We start from the raw sequence: 14,430 nt of genomic DNA on the forward strand, positions 1-14,430 counted from the left end.
CATCTCATTCCAACCCCTTTCATGGGCAGGGCCACCTCCCACTGGATCAGGTTGCTCAATATCTCATCCAGCCTGGCCTGGAACGGATCACATCCTGGAACTGATCATTTCTTCTGCCTCAATTATCATAGGATGCATTCCCAATTAGTTTTGTTCTTCTCCAAATTGAAATCTTAAAATAATTCTCAAAATAAAATCCCCAGTCTGGGGATTGAATTACTGCTCGAATCATTTTATCCCTTCATGGTCAGTTTAATTCTTGTTTTGCTGCAGTCACGAAGTGCTAAGCTCTGCTTTAATGAATAAAATGAAACATTTCTCTCCTCAGAAATGTTTTGGGGTGGAAAAATTGAAGCTGGAGACTTCCTCCCCTTGGTTAGCCAAAATTACCCACTCAAATTATCCCAGCTGAGCAGAAATGATTGTTGGCTGCACCACCTGAAAGAAGCATTTGGAGTTCTGGGTTTGGCTATGGCCATAAATAAACTGAAATTAGGTGTCCAAGCAATTGCAGGGACGCCACCAACTCCCGAGTTCCCAATTGCTCCCATTCCTTTCCAGGAAGGAAAGAGTTGTCTGGATATTACCAGTGGTCATTCTGACCTCCAAATTGTGGTGACAGGACATAAAACTGGAGCACATTCCAGCCCTAATTAGGCCAGGGAAGCAACTTGCCCAGTAGCCTGTATCCACCCCCAGCTGCTGAATGTTTTATTTCCATGGAGAAACAGAGTTCAGCTCCCTGTTGGAAAAAGGGAAGGGGAAACTGCTCCTTGAGACTTGACAGAAGTTGCTCTGAGGGTTAAGGGGGAAATTATTCCCAGACAGGGCTTCAAATGTGAAGCTGACTTGGAAAAAAGCCCCACATTTTTAAAAAATTCTGATTTTGGTTGTTAAATGTACTTGGAGATTCTACAGAAGGTGAAGGAAGTGACACAATAAACTATAAACAAGAAGGTGTTTCTGGAATAAAATGCCGAATGTTGACTGAAAAACTGAAAAACTTGGTGCCACACAGGGTTTGTGACCTCATTGGGCTCTCACCTAAAGCAGGGTTTCATTCTCAACGAGAGATTCAAACCAGACCTGTGGCACAATCTGAAAACACACAGAAAAACAGCTGCAATTACATTTATGCAAAATATGCAAATGCTTTGTGAATCCGGAGCTATCTGGGATGAGTCTGGCATCGTTTTAATTGGGGAATGGCTGTGAGACAGACAAGGCAGTGACTAAACTGCCAGACAGAGGAGGAAAAACACGTTGCTTTCCAAGGAGATCACCATAAAGGTCTAAATTACCTGAATCAACAGTGCTGGGCATAAGGAGCGTTTGATCTATAATTAAGTCACATAAAATGAGGTTCCAGTGTGGAATGGGGATGCCACCAGCAAGGAAACAGGGAAGGAGCATTGAAGCACCAAATCAAAGGACAGTGCAGGAGAAGGGAGTCTTTTCCATGCAGGATGAGCTTGGGAAACACGTCCCATGAGCAAAGGCTGGCCCTGGGGCTGTCCAGGACAGTATAAAACCCACTCCGACTGCAGGAGCCCTCATCCACTTCTCCTGCCTTCTCCTGCTCGGTGAAACAGGTGAGCTGCAACCACCTTTGCCTTCCTCTTCTCCTTCTCCTTCTTCTCTTTGCCTTCCGCTCTGGCCTTGGTGCTGTGTAGCTTTTGCTGAGACCTTTGCTCCTTGATCCTGCTCCCAACCTCTGCTCACTGGCAAGAGGGGGGAGAAGCCGTTGGGCTCCTTGCAGGGAAACTGTGGGCATGGGTTCCAGATCCTTCCTTCCTCCCAATTCCCTGTCCCTCCTCCCCAGACTCTGCTCTTTCTCCTGCTGAGGCTGTGCCTCACATCCTGCCTGTGCCTTCTGCCAGGTGCTCCTCCAGCCACAGCCATGTCCTGCTACGACCTGTGCCGGCCCTGCGGCCCCACCCCGCTGGCCAACAGCTGCAACGAGCCCTGCGTCCGGCAGTGCCAGGACTCCCGGGTCATCATCGAGCCGTCCCCCGTGGTGGTCACCCTGCCCGGGCCCATCCTCAGCTCCTTCCCCCAGAACACCGCCGTGGGATCCTCCACCTCCGCTGCTGTGGGCAGCATCCTGAGAGAGTCCGGTGTCCCCATTAACTCAGGGGGCTTTGGGCTCTCTGGGCTCTCTGGCCTTGGTGGCCGCTACTGTGGCCGGAGGTGCCTGCCCTGCTAGAGCTGAGCCAGACGTCCAGCGAGTGCCTCCCCCAGGAAGCCCCAAGCCAGGTGCTGGACTGAGGCTGGAGCTGCTGGCCAGCGTTTCCTGAGGCCTTGGGACTCCTCGAGCCCTCCTGCCAAGGAGGGAGGGAAACGTGGCCAGCTGAGGCTTCTGCTTGTCCTGCTTTCTTCTGCGCCTCCCGAGGCCCTGTTGTCCCCTGCTCTCCTGGCCCAGGGGCTCAGCCCCAAGCCAGCGCAGCGGGGTCCTGCTGCTCCCGCTGTCCCCGTGCCTGTGGGAGGCAGACATGTGTCCCGCTGCTGCCCAGGGCTGCCTGCCTGTCCCTGCTGCTGGGGCAGCCTGACCCCGGGCCCTGCCCACCCCCCTGCTTTGTTTCTGTCTTTACACTCAATAAAGTTGACTCTGCATTGGAACTGGAGTCTCCTGGAGTTCCTTCCATTTTGGGATGTGCAGCTAAAGCTGCTCCATGGGGGATGGGATGCCCTGGGTGGGTTTGGGTGGGCAGTGGACATTTTACATGCCTGGGTGAGTTGAGAAGCTCCAAGGGCCACAGTCACTGGCAGTGCCATGGGGCAGTGGAGGGAGTGTGGCTTTGTGTGAGTGTGCACGGGGTGACCAGGAGGTGTCCCAGGGGACAGGTGAGCCAGGAGGGAGGTTGGGGATGTGCTGAGGATGGGTGCACAATGTGGAAATGAGAGAGGGATGGACGCACAGGGACCATGATCCCTCATCTGAAATAGAGGTGCAGTGACAGTGACATGGCCTGGGACTGTACCCAGGCCTAGAAGAGAGCAGGAAAAGCATCTGATGCCCCACCAGAACTGCCCTGTGGTCAGAGGCGTTAATTGCTGTGGAGTCAATTCTGTGTGTGTCACTATGTCCTGAAGGAACGGGAGTCTGGAGCAGTCCTGCAGAAATCTGCTGGGCAGACTGTCCTCTTGAGCTTTTTTCCAACATCGAGGATTCTGGGATTCCTCCCCATGAGGGACCCGTCCTCAGTCCATTCCCACAGTGCCAATATCAGGCAGAGGACTCGCATCTCTCTTTGCACAGCTGCCCTGGGTGCCACGTGTCACCTCAGGACCTTGGGTTGTCCCTATGCTCCAGGGTTTGGATGCTGTGCTGGGATGCAGGCAAGGAAAACAATCATTTGTAGGTGGAAATGCACAATAAAGGCTTTGGGAAGGTGCCTGTTAATCTGCACAGAAATACCATCTGGAAGGACAGTGTTTTGCATCATCAACTGGAACTCAGTGTCCAACCTCCCTCTTGGCTCAAAAATCCCCTGGGGCATCTCCTGGGCACCCTGTGCACACTCACACAATGCCACACTCCCTCCAATCCCCTCCAGGGCATCCCATCCCCCATGGAGCAGCTTTAGCTGGGTATCCCAAAATGGAAGGAACTCCAGGAGACTCCAGTTCCAATGCAGAGTCAACTTTATTGAGTGTAAAGACAGAAACAAAGCAGGGGGGTGGGCAGGGCCCGGGGCCAGGCTGCCCCAGCAGCAGGGACAGGCAGGCAGCCCTGGGCAGCAGCGGGACACACGTCTGCCTCCCACAGGCACGGGGACAGCGGGAGCAGCAGGACCCCGCTGCGCTGGCTTGGGGCTGAGCCCCTGGGCCAGGAGAGCAGGGGACAACAGGGCCTCGGGAGGCGCAGAAGAAAGCAGGACAAGCAGAAGCCTCAGCTGGCCACGTTTCCCTCCCTCCTTGGCAGGAGGGCTCGAGGAGCCCCAAGGCCTCAGGAAACGCTGGCCAGCAGCTCCAGCCTCAGTCCAGCACCTGGCTTGGGGCTTCCTGGGGGAGGCACTCGCTGGACGTCCGGCCCGGCTCTAGCAGGGCAGGCACCTCCGGCCACAGTAGCGGCCACCAAGGCCAGAGAGCCCAGAGAGCCCAAAGCCCCCTGAGTTGATGGGCACTCCCTCCTCACTCAGGATGCTGCCCACAGCAGCGGAGGTGGAGGATCCCACGGCGGTGTTCTGGGGGAAGGAGCTGAGGATGGGCCCGGGCAGGGTGACCACCACGGGCGAGGGCTGGATGACCACACGGGAGTCCTGGCACTGCCGGACGCAGGGCTCGTTGCAGCTGTTGGCCAGCGGGGTGGGGCCGCAGGGCCGGCACAGGTCGTAGCAGGACATGGCTGTGGCTGGAGGAGAGCCTGGAGGGAGGGCAGGGAAAGAACCAGGAGCAGAATGTGAGGCACAGCTGGAGATGCTTCTCTCAGGAGAAGGAGCAGAGACTGGGGAGGAGGGACAGGACACCCTGGATCCCAAAGTGTTCCCTATAAAGAAATCCCAACACCTCCCAGTTCTCCCCAGTGAAGAACAAGGACAGCAGAGATGGTGGCAGAAAGATCCGGGCTCTCAGTTCTACACGGAGGGAAAGATTTGGTTGATACCCAAAGAAAAAGAGAACAAGAGAAAGAGAAGAGTGAAGCAAAGGCCCTCGTTACTCACCTGTTTCACCGAGGAGGAGAAGGCAGGAGAAGTGGATGAGGGATCCTGCAGTTGGAGTGGCTTTTATACTGTCCAGCACAGCCCCGGGCCCAGACGCGCCTTTGCCCATGGAACATGTTTACCAACAAGCTCATATTTTATGCAAAGCAACCCAATTAAGTAAACTGGAGGTTGTTTATGTTCCCTGCAACGCTGCCTTTTCATTTCCCTGTGCAGGACATGCCCATTCAGCCAAACTGGCTCCTTTCAAGTGACAGCATTAGAGGCCAAAATGTTTTCGGGGTGTTTTTCAGCCAGAACCAGGCTGATGTTTCAGCCAGCTGGGTGGAGTGGTGCCGTATTTCCAGGTGATGTCAGCACCTTCCCCTCCCGAGGCAGCCTCCGAGCCTTTGGAGTAATAAATGCAGTTTTTTTCATTATAAACCCAGGATTAAAGGGCTGGCTTTGGTGGGGACTGGCCGTAGACGTTGCTCTCTGTGACTCCAAGGCCTTTCAAGCCTTCTTAGACATCATTTATTCATCAGAGAGACTGCATGGGTTGGTTTTGAACTTTTTTTGGGATCTCATATTGCCTTTAGAAGAAATTATCTCTTTTCTTCTGCCTTTCACCCCTTTCAGCATTGCCTGGGGTTCTCCAATCAGCAGAACAAGAATGTTCCAGAAGGAAGGACGCTGCTTTCCCAACAACAAACATTAGTCAAGGTCGTTATCTTGCAGAAAACACTTCCTAATGAGAACCTCTGACTTCAAAACTGTTTCCTCTTCCATTCCTCACAGCCATCCCTCCACTTCTTCTCCCCCCCTGCCTCTGACCAAACCCTACACACGGTCCCAAACACTCGGGAATATTTCCAAGCAGGACACAACCTTCACCGGGAGCACCTGAGGGCTGGCAGTGCCAGCAAACCCAGCCTGGGGAGCAGCAGGGGTCAGGATGTCCCCAGAGATGCCTGGCAAGGGAAGGATTCTGGGCTCTCAGCTGCATTTCCTGGGGCAAGACAAGAGTTGATGTCCCCAGGAGCAGTGACAGCCCTGCTCGGGCACCACCTGCACGACTGTGACACCCCTCATGGCAAAGGGGGCAAAACTCCTATTCCAGCGAGGCTGGGTCTCCATCAGAGACTGGAAACTCTTTAATCCCAGAGCTGCAAGGCAGATTCCTCCTTCAGGAGGATGAAGGGGGCTCCCAGGTTGACAGGAGATGTTTCTCCAAACAAACACATTCAGAAGAAAACACCAGGTGTGACTGAAACAGGGCAGATCTAAAAGCAAGATTTCCTTCAAAACACGCACCAGGTTTCCAGCCACGGCATTTCCACTTAAATGCCTTCCACAGGCAAAACATTAAAAGCACCAAAGGCATTTCCAGCCCTCTCTCCTTCTCCCTGACCCAGCCCTCCCCACTGAGGGTCTCCATAAAGCCTCATTCTCTCAGAGCAGGTCCTGGTGGGGGTTGCCTCCCTTCCCTGGTTTCATTTTGACCTTATTGCTGTCAGTGTCCCCTCCTGGCTCAGACAGGGATGGGAGGGCATTTCCACAGGGTCTCCCAGCACATGAAGAGACAGGGAAACTTGAAAGGATCACTTTATTTCAGATGTTGAGTCCCAAAATAGGGCAGCAGAGCAGCCTTTGAGTGTCACAAGATGACTGCAGGGCCAGGTACAACCCATTGCCCAGGGAGAAACGCTCCACAGAAAGCAGGAAAAGAAAATTGAACATTTAATGACTTTGACAGATGCACTGGCTGGCACATGTCCCTTCAACTCATTTGGACTCCCTCTGCATCCGGGCTTTGGAAGAAGTGCTTGGAGGAAGGAAGGCAAAGGTCCAACTGCAGGTGGTAGAACACAACCATGGCCTTGGGCAGGTGGGTGGAACTTGCACAGAAACCATCAGGTCAGTGGCTTGACTCATCAGCTGGAAGTTGTCCAACCTCTGTCCTGGCTCACCTGTCCCCTGGGGCACCTCCTGGTCACCCCGTGCGCACACACACAAAGCCACAATCCCTCCACTGCCCCATGGCACTGCCAGTGACTGTGGCCCTTGGAGCTTCTCAACTCACCCAGGCATGTAAAATGTCCACTGCCCACCCAAACCCACCCAGGGCATCCCATCCCCCATGGAGCAGCTTTAGCTGCACATCCCAAAATGGAAGGAACTCCAGGAGACTCCAGTTCCAATGCAGAGTCAACTTTATTGAGTGTAAAGACAGAAACAAAGCAGGGGGCTGGGCAGGGCCCGGGGTCAGGCTGCCCCAGCAGCAGGGACAGGCAGGCAGCCCTGGGCAGCAGCGGGACACACGTCTGCCTCCCACAGGCACGGGGACAGCGGGAGCAGCAGGACCCCGCTGCGCTGGCTTGGGGCTGAGCCCCTGGGCCAGGAGAGCAGGGGACAACAGGGCCTCAGGAGGCGCAGAAGAAAGCAGGACAAGCAGAAGCCTCAGCTGGCCACGTTTCCCTCCCTCCTTGGCAGGAGGGCTCGAGGAGCCCCAAGGCCTCAGGAAACGCTGGCCAGCAGCTCCAGCTTCAGTCCAGCACCTGGCTTGGGGCTTCCTGGGGGAGGCATTCGCTGGACGTCCGGCCCGACTCTAGCAGGGCAGGCACCTCCGGCCACAGTAGCGGCCACCAAGGCCAGAGAGCCCAGAGAGCCCAAAGCCCCCTGAGTTGATGGGGACACCGGACTCGCTCAGGATGCTGCCCACAGCAGCGGAGGTGGAGGATCCCACGGCAGTGTTCTGGGGGAAGGAGCTGAGGATGGGCCCGGGCAGGGTGACCACCACGGGGGACGGCTCGATGATGACCCGGGAGTCCTGGCACTGCCGGACGCAGGGCTCGTTGCAGCTGTTGGCCAGCGGGGTGGGGCCGCAGGGCCGGCACAGGTCGTAGCAGGACATGGCTGTGGCTGGAGGAGCACCTGGCAGAAGGCACAGGCAGGATGTGAGGCACAGCCTCAGCAGGAGAAAGAGCAGAGTCTGGGGAGGAGGGACAGGGAATTGGGAGGAAGGAAGGATCTGGAACCCATGCCCACAGTTTCCCTGCAAGGAGCCCAACGGCTTCTCCCCCCTCTTGCCAGTGAGCAGAGGTTGGGAGCAGGATCAAGGAGCAAAGGTCTCAGCAAAAGCTACACAGCACCAAGGCCAGAGCGGAAGGCAAAGAGAAGAAGGAGAAGGAGAAGAGGAAGGCAAAGGTGGTTGCAGCTCACCTGTTTCACCGAGCAGGAGAAGGCAGGAGAAGTGGATGAGGGCTCCTGCACTTGCTCTGCCTTTTATACTGTCCCACACAGCCCCGGGCCCACCGGCACCCTCTGCACATGGAATGTGTTTACCAAGCTCATCTTGCATGCAAAACATCCCAATTAGAGAAATGGGGACACTGCAACGCTGCTTTTTTCATTTCCCTGTGCAGGACATGCCCAGTCAGCCTGCCAGGCTCCTTTCAAGTGCCAGGATTAGAGACCAAAATGTGTCCGGGGGCAATGCCACGTCAGCAGGGATGGGTGATGCAGCCACTGTTGGGGACTGTCCTATATCACCAGGTGACACCAGGCCCTTTGTCCTCCAGGGCCTCACTTTAGGGTTCTCAGAATGATTGGTGCATTTCTTCTGGCAGCCCTAAAATAACAAGCCAGATTTTAAATTGCGTTTTCTGTGACAGGAGTCACCTCATCCACTGCATAATCAAATATTCGACTCCATCAGAGCTGGCTGTAAACTTGCCTGTCACCCTGGGCACTCTAAGTTTGAAGAATCAGGAATTTCACATCCAGACAAATCCGTGTGCTCTTAGCCCTTCCATGCCTTGGTGGAGAGCCCTCAGCATCCTCCAGTCAACGGAAGGATGCTTGAAAAGCAGACAGAGTCCTCTCCAACACACCATAAGTCTGCTCCCACCACCTCCACCCAGCACCAAGTGTCCGTGTTGGGCCTTTCCCACCGTTCCTTCTCCATCCCCAAATCTCCAAAACCCTTCTTGGAGCCTGCACCCAAACTCAGTAGCAGGCAGTGGAAAAAGCCTGCAGAGCTCTCCAGGAGACATCAAAACACATCAGAAGGACTCATGGCCCGGGAATGTCATCAGGAAAACACTGCAGGCAAGCAGACAGCAAGATCACCGGTTCCTCTTCCCATCAGCTCAGCACTCAGACATGCAGGGTCCAGCTGGCCTGGCCTTGTCCCACAGTCAGCATCGAGGGGCTGCTCTTTAATGGCCTTTGAGCTCTCCATTCCCTGCCTTTCCTCCCTGGAATGGTCTTTGAGCCCCTCCATTCCCTGCCTTTCCTTCCTAGAATGGCCTTTGAGCCCTCCATTCCCTGCCTTTCCTCCCTAGAATGGTCTTTGAGCCCTCCATTCCCTGCCCTCCCTCCCTGGAATGGTCTTTGAGCCCCTCCATTCCCTGCCTTTCCTCCCTGGAATGGTCTTTGTGCCCCTCCATTCCCTGCTTTCCCTGGAATGGTCTTTGAGCCCCTCCATTCCCTGCCTTTCCTCCCTGGAATGGTCTTTGTGCCCCTCCATTCCCTGCTTTCCCTGGAATGGTCTTTGAGCCCCTCCATTCCCTGCCTTTCCTCCCTGGAATGGTCTTTGAGCCCCTCCATTCCCTGCTTTCCCTGGAATGGTCTTTGAGCCCCTCCGTTCTGCTCCAGGTAGAGCGAGGGTCACTTCGTGTGTTTGGACAACGCTCTCAGGCACAGGGTGGGATTTTGGGGTGTCCGTGCAGGGCCAGGAGCTGGATTTGATGATTTGTGGGTCCCTTCCAATCTGGGTATTCCACGATTCTGTTCCTCCCCTGAATGGCAGGGACTGGAAGGTGTGGGAGGAAGCAGGAGGCACCTTGTCCTCTTCTGCACCACCAACCACTCGACAACCCAACACCTGAGCAATGTTGTCCCCTGCCCGATGTCATGAGCCACTGTGAACTCCCAAGCTGTGCCTGCATCTCTGCCAGCCCTGCTGACCACTGCAGAGGGGACAGGAGGGCATGGGGGATGGTGTGGTGGCAGGAGCGAAGGGTGACAAGTCCTTGGTATTCTGTCACATGCAGGACATGAGCCATGGAAGGTGTTCCAGGAAACATTTTTCTACTGAGCAGTGAAACACATCGACCAGGGAGGTTATGGAGTGTCCATCCTTGGACATATTGAGAAGCCATTGGCATCTGGCTCAAGGTTGTCCGACCTGAGTTGAGGGTTGGGCCACATGACCTCTCTAAGTGTATTCCAACCCCAATAACTGTGATTTTGTGACTTCCCATTTAGCAGCTTTAGCTGGGTATCCCAAAATGGAAGGAACTCCAGGAGACTCCAGTTCCAATGCAGAGTCAACTTTATTGAGTGTAAAGACAGAAACAAAGCAGGGGGGTGGGCAGGGCCCGGGGCCAGGCTGCCCCAGCAGCAGGGACAGGCAGGCAGCCCTGGGCAGCAGTGGGACACACGTCTGCCTCCCACAGGCACGGGGACAGCGGGAGCAGCAGGACCCCGCTGCGCTGGCTTGGGGCTGAGCCCCTGGGCCAGGAGAGCAGGGGACAACAGGGCCTCGGGAGGCGCAGAAGAAAGCAGGACAAGCAGAAGCCTCAGCTGGCCACGTTTCCCTCCCTCCTTGGCAGGAGGGCTCGAGGAGCCCCAAGGCCTCAGGAAACGCTGGCCAGCAGCTCCAGCCTCAGTCCAGCACCTGGCTTGGGGCTTCCTGGGGGAGGCACTCGCTGGACGTCCGGCCCGGCTCTAGCAGGGCAGGCACCTCCGGCCACAGTAGCGGCCACCAAGGCCAGAGAGCCCAGAGAGCCCAAAGCCCCCTGAGTTAATGGGGACACCGGACTCGCTCAGGATGCTGCCCACAGCAGCGGAGGTGGAGGATCCCACGGCGGTGTTCTGGGGGAAGGAGCTGAGGATGGGCCCGGGCAGGGTGACCACCACGGGCGAGGGCTGGATGACCACACGGGAGTCCTGGCACTGCCGGACGCAGGGCTCGTTGCAGCTGTTGGCCAGCGGGGTGGGGCCGCAGGGCCGGCACAGGTCGTAGCAGGACATGGCTGTGGCTGGAGGAGAGCCTGGAGAGAGGGCAGGGAAAGAACCAGGAGCAGAATGTGAGGCACAGCTGGAGATGCTGCTGGGCAGGAGGAAACACAGGCTGGGGAGAAGGGACAGCCTGGATAGGAAGATAGAAAGGACAAGGAATTGAAATCCCCAATAGGGCCCTACAAACACAGACAAGGCCTTCTCCCACCTCCCTCCAGGGTGGCAAAGAGAATGGAAATGATCACCAACTGTCCCAGCAAAACATAACTGAGGCAAAGCCTCAGTGGAAGCCAGAAGAGACAGAGGAAAGAAAATAGAAGCCGAGGAAGGCACTCACCTGTTTCACCGAGCAGGAGAAGGCAGGAGAAGTGGATGAGGGATCCTGCGCTTGCTCTGCCTTTTATACTGTCCTGCTCCACCCTGGGCCCAGGGACAGCCTTTGCACAGGGAATGTGTTTACCAAGCTCATCTTGCATGCAAAACATCCCAATTACAAAAATTAGTGGTTTTATTTTTGCCCTGCAACGCTGCCTTTTCCTTTCCCTGTGCAGGACGTGCCCAGTCAGCTTCCCAGCCTCCTTTCAAGTGCCAGGATTAGAGGCCTAAACATTTCCAGGGAAAATGATCTGTCAGCAGGGATGGGTGATGCAGCCAGGGCTGAGAAGTGTCCCACTGACCATCTGGTGCCAGTCCCTGGCCCTTCAGGGCAGGACTTTCAGGTGCAGAGGCAGACCCATGGATATTGGCACCATAGGACAGGACTGAGGATGGTCCCTCATCTGAAGGGATCCCTGAAGCATTAGATTGGAAAAGATCTCCCAGACCATCGCGTCCAACCTGTGCCTGATCCGCACTTTGTCACCCAGCTCAGAACACTGAGTGCCACGTCCAGCTTTTCCTCGGACACCTCCAGGAACTGCGACTCCAGACCTCCCTGGGCAGCCCCTTCCAAGGCCAGAGCAGCAGTGCCCAGCCTGGAGAGGTGATGCCTCATTCAGGGTGAGGGATGGAGCCGACCCTCGCAGGGAGATGACCAGGCTGGAGCCTCAGGGCCCTGAGGAGTCTGGCCCCATTAGCAGGAAACACTTTAAAGTCATGCCCTGGAGAGCCAGGGTTGGAATTATTTGGGGTGTTGGACGCTCCTCAGCACTGGCTGCATCACCCATCCCTGCTGACGTGGCATTGCCCCCAGACACATTTTGGTCTCTAATCCTGGCACTTGAAAGGAGCCTGGCAGGCTGACTGGGCATGTCCTGCACAGGGAAATGAAAAAAGCAGCGTTGCAGTGTCCCCATTTCTCTAATTGGGATGTTTTGCATGCAAGATGAGCTTGGTAAACACATTCCATGTGCAGAGGGTGCCGGTGGGCCCGGGGCTGTGTGGGACAGTATAAAAGGCAGAGCAAGTGCAGGAGCCCACATCCACTTCTCCTGCCTTCTCCTGCTTGGTGAAACAGGTGAGTAGGAAGGGTCTTTGCCTCACTCTTCTCTTTCTCTTCTGGCCTTGCTACAGCTTTTAGTGAGATTCTTGCTCTTTGATTGTTCCTGAGTCCTGGCTCCAGGTAACCTCCATGGGAGGTGGGAGAAGGTCTTGGCCTTCCTTTGCTGGGAACACTTTGGGGCTGGGGCTGTTGAATTCCTCCCTTCCTTCCTATCCAGGCTGTCCCTTCTCCCCAGCCTGTGTTTCCTCCTGCCCAGCAGCATCTCCAGCTGTGCCTCACATTCCACTCCTGGTTCTTTCCCTGCCCTCTCTCCAGGCTCTCCTCCAGCCACAGCCATGTCCTGCTACGACCTGTGCCGGCCCTGCGGCCCCACCCCGCTGGCCAACAGCTGCAACGAGCCCTGCGTCCGGCAGTGCCAGGACTCCCGTGTGGTCATCCAGCCCTCGCCCGTGGTGGTCACCCTGCCCGGGCCCATCCTCAGCTCCTTCCCCCAGAACACCGCCGTGGGATCCTCCACCTCCGCTGCTGTGGGCAGCATCCTGAGCGAGGAGGGAGTGCCCATCAACTCAGGGGGCTTTGGGCTCTCTGGGCTCTCTGGCCTTGGTGGCCGCTACTGTGGCCGGAGGTGCCTGCCCTGCTAGAGCCGGGCCGGACGTCCAGCGAGTGCCTCCCCCAGGAAGCCCCAAGCCAAGTTTCCCATGGAGCTGCTGGCCAGCGTTTCCTGAGGCCTTGGGGCTCCTCGAGCCCTCCTGGCAAGGAGGGAGGGAAGGGAGGTGCTGTCTGGACTCGTGGCCAGCCTGTCTCAGCCTTGAAAATCCTGCTTTTGAAGAGTTTCCTTGTCTCTGTGATTTTGCATTTCACCCTGACGTGGTTTAATGCTGTAATTGCCAACACTGAGTGGAGGGGTTTTACTCAGGAATTAAGGAAAGGTGGAGTCTTGCTTGCTGTCTCTCAGCTGGAACGGTTTCAGTGGCTTCTTTTCCCTTCATAAATATATATTTTCCTTTTGTTTTTGCTGAATGCTACTTGACTTTTTATCATTAAACTGATGTTGCATCTGATTTTGAGTTGCATTGTGGTTTTTCCCTCCTTTTTACCTCCCCTTGGGGCAGAATTATGTGAAAATCTGTGCAAGGATTTCGCAGAGGAAAATGTGAATCCAAAAGTCATCACAACCCACCTGATAAAGATAATTTCCTCATTGTTTATACTGTTGAGAAGCACTGAACAGGTTCACAAATATATTTCTCTTTTTAGGATTTTTTTCCCTGATTCTTTAATCCCACCTCTGTGTGTCCCTTTTTTGGTAACTTTGAAACTCCTGCGAATCTGAATGTGAATATTAATATGGCAGAAGCAACACTTGCCATTGTGGCAACCAAAAAACATCTAAGAATAATAAAAGTGTAAAATAAATTCTATTTGAAAATTAAATTATCCTAGAGCTGAGATATAAATATTTGAGGAGCTCTGGGCAAGGCATTTGGGTTCAGCATGGAGCCAGCCCAAATGTCCACAGAACAGGGAAAATAGGTGGGGTTCTTCTTCTCAAATGTTTCACACTTACGTTTAAAGTTTATTGAGAATGATCTACTTGCGAATTTACAAATTTGGGGGGAGCAGAGTTTAGCAAAAAGATCACATAGAATCCTAAACATCCTCATTGGAAGGGACCCTCAAGGATCATCTAATCCAGCTCCAGGTCCTGCACAGACCCATAAGAATCCCAAAATGCCCCTGGCAGCGCTGTCCAAATGCTCCTGGAGCTCTGGCAGCCCTGGGGCCGTGCCCATTCCCCGGGGAGCCTGGGCAGTGCCCCACCACCCTCTGGGGGAAGAATTTTCCACAAATATCCAGCTCCAAACTCCCTGGCAGAGCTCCAGCCATTCCCGGGCTCCTCTCCTTGGTCACCCAGGGCAGAGATTGGAGCTGCCCCTCCACTGGGTCCCCTTTTAGTCTGTGGCTTGAGGCAGCAGAACCAAACAATGAAAGGCGGCCAAGGAAAACATCCCAGACTGAGAGGAGTCTGGGCTTGAAAAGAGGTGGGTGAGTTTTCCAAACAAATAATTGGAGGGGCTGGAAAGCCTCCACAAGCCCCGCTGGCGAGACTGGCGGGATGAGTTATTCTCCGGGATCCGGGAGGAATCGTCGAGCATTCCCCCAGGGACATCAAAGGGTGGCTTCGTTCTGCGTGGCAGGAAGGCGCCGTCCCGTGACGCAAATGGACATGGAGCTCAAGGGGTGGAGGAGTGGAATTTGGGAGAATGAAGAGTCTGGGTAAGGGGAAATAAACCCCGAAATTTCCCCTTGCTGATCTAA

At 55.2% G+C, this 14,430-nt stretch overlaps 5 protein-coding genes across 6 annotated transcripts; 2 read left to right on the forward strand and 3 right to left on the reverse strand.

Annotated features, from left to right (window-relative positions):
- Positions 1-1,900: 1,900 nt before the first annotated feature.
- LOC116436293 (feather beta keratin-like) lies at positions 1,901-2,206 on the forward strand. The gene has a single exon (XM_032093347.1). It carries the CDS (start codon positions 1,901-1,903, stop codon positions 2,204-2,206), a length of 306 nt encoding a protein of 101 aa, XP_031949238.1.
- Positions 2,207-4,040: 1,834 nt separating this feature from the next.
- Positions 4,041-4,346, reverse strand: LOC116436292 (feather keratin 1-like). Its single transcript, XM_032093346.1, has one exon. The coding sequence runs from the start codon at positions 4,344-4,346 to the stop codon at positions 4,041-4,043; it is 306 nt and encodes a 101-aa protein (XP_031949237.1).
- Positions 4,347-7,251: 2,905 nt separating this feature from the next.
- Positions 7,252-7,557, reverse strand: LOC116436291 (feather beta keratin-like). The gene has a single exon (XM_032093345.1). It carries the CDS (start codon positions 7,555-7,557, stop codon positions 7,252-7,254), a length of 306 nt encoding a protein of 101 aa, XP_031949236.1.
- Positions 7,558-9,976: 2,419 nt separating this feature from the next.
- Positions 9,977-10,682, reverse strand: LOC116436288 (feather keratin 2). Of its 2 annotated transcripts, XM_032093343.1 has the most exons (2): positions 10,429-10,682; positions 9,977-9,980 (listed from the first exon to the last, which is right to left on the reverse strand). In XM_032093343.1, the coding sequence occupies exons 1-2, from the start codon at positions 10,680-10,682 to the stop codon at positions 9,977-9,979; spliced, it is 258 nt and encodes an 85-aa protein (XP_031949234.1). The 2 variants fall into 2 exon arrangements, with proteins under 2 accessions (XP_031949234.1, XP_031949233.1); XM_032093342.1 differs by lacking the exon at positions 9,977-9,980 and having other exon boundaries at positions 10,377-10,682.
- A 1,764-nt stretch (positions 10,683-12,446) lies between these two features.
- LOC116436289 (feather keratin 1-like) lies at positions 12,447-12,752 on the forward strand. The gene has a single exon (XM_032093344.1). It carries the CDS (start codon positions 12,447-12,449, stop codon positions 12,750-12,752), a length of 306 nt encoding a protein of 101 aa, XP_031949235.1.
- Positions 12,753-14,430: the final 1,678 nt, after the last annotated feature.

Source organism: Corvus moneduloides, chromosome 29, assembly GCF_009650955.1.
Source record: "Corvus moneduloides isolate bCorMon1 chromosome 29, bCorMon1.pri, whole genome shotgun sequence".
In the NCBI taxonomy this organism is placed as follows: Eukaryota; Metazoa; Chordata; class Aves; order Passeriformes; family Corvidae; genus Corvus; species Corvus moneduloides.

Excerpts from the sequence above, each read along its gene's own strand:
- LOC116436288 (XM_032093342.1), bottom strand. The coding sequence starts at position 10,682 with ATGTCCTGCTACGACCTGTGCCGGCCCTGCGGCCCCACCCCGCTGGCC.
- LOC116436293 (XM_032093347.1), top strand. The coding sequence starts at position 1,901 with ATGTCCTGCTACGACCTGTGCCGGCCCTGCGGCCCCACCCCGCTGGCC.
- LOC116436291 (XM_032093345.1), bottom strand. The coding sequence starts at position 7,557 with ATGTCCTGCTACGACCTGTGCCGGCCCTGCGGCCCCACCCCGCTGGCC.
- LOC116436289 (XM_032093344.1), top strand. The coding sequence starts at position 12,447 with ATGTCCTGCTACGACCTGTGCCGGCCCTGCGGCCCCACCCCGCTGGCC.
- LOC116436292 (XM_032093346.1), bottom strand. The coding sequence starts at position 4,346 with ATGTCCTGCTACGACCTGTGCCGGCCCTGCGGCCCCACCCCGCTGGCC.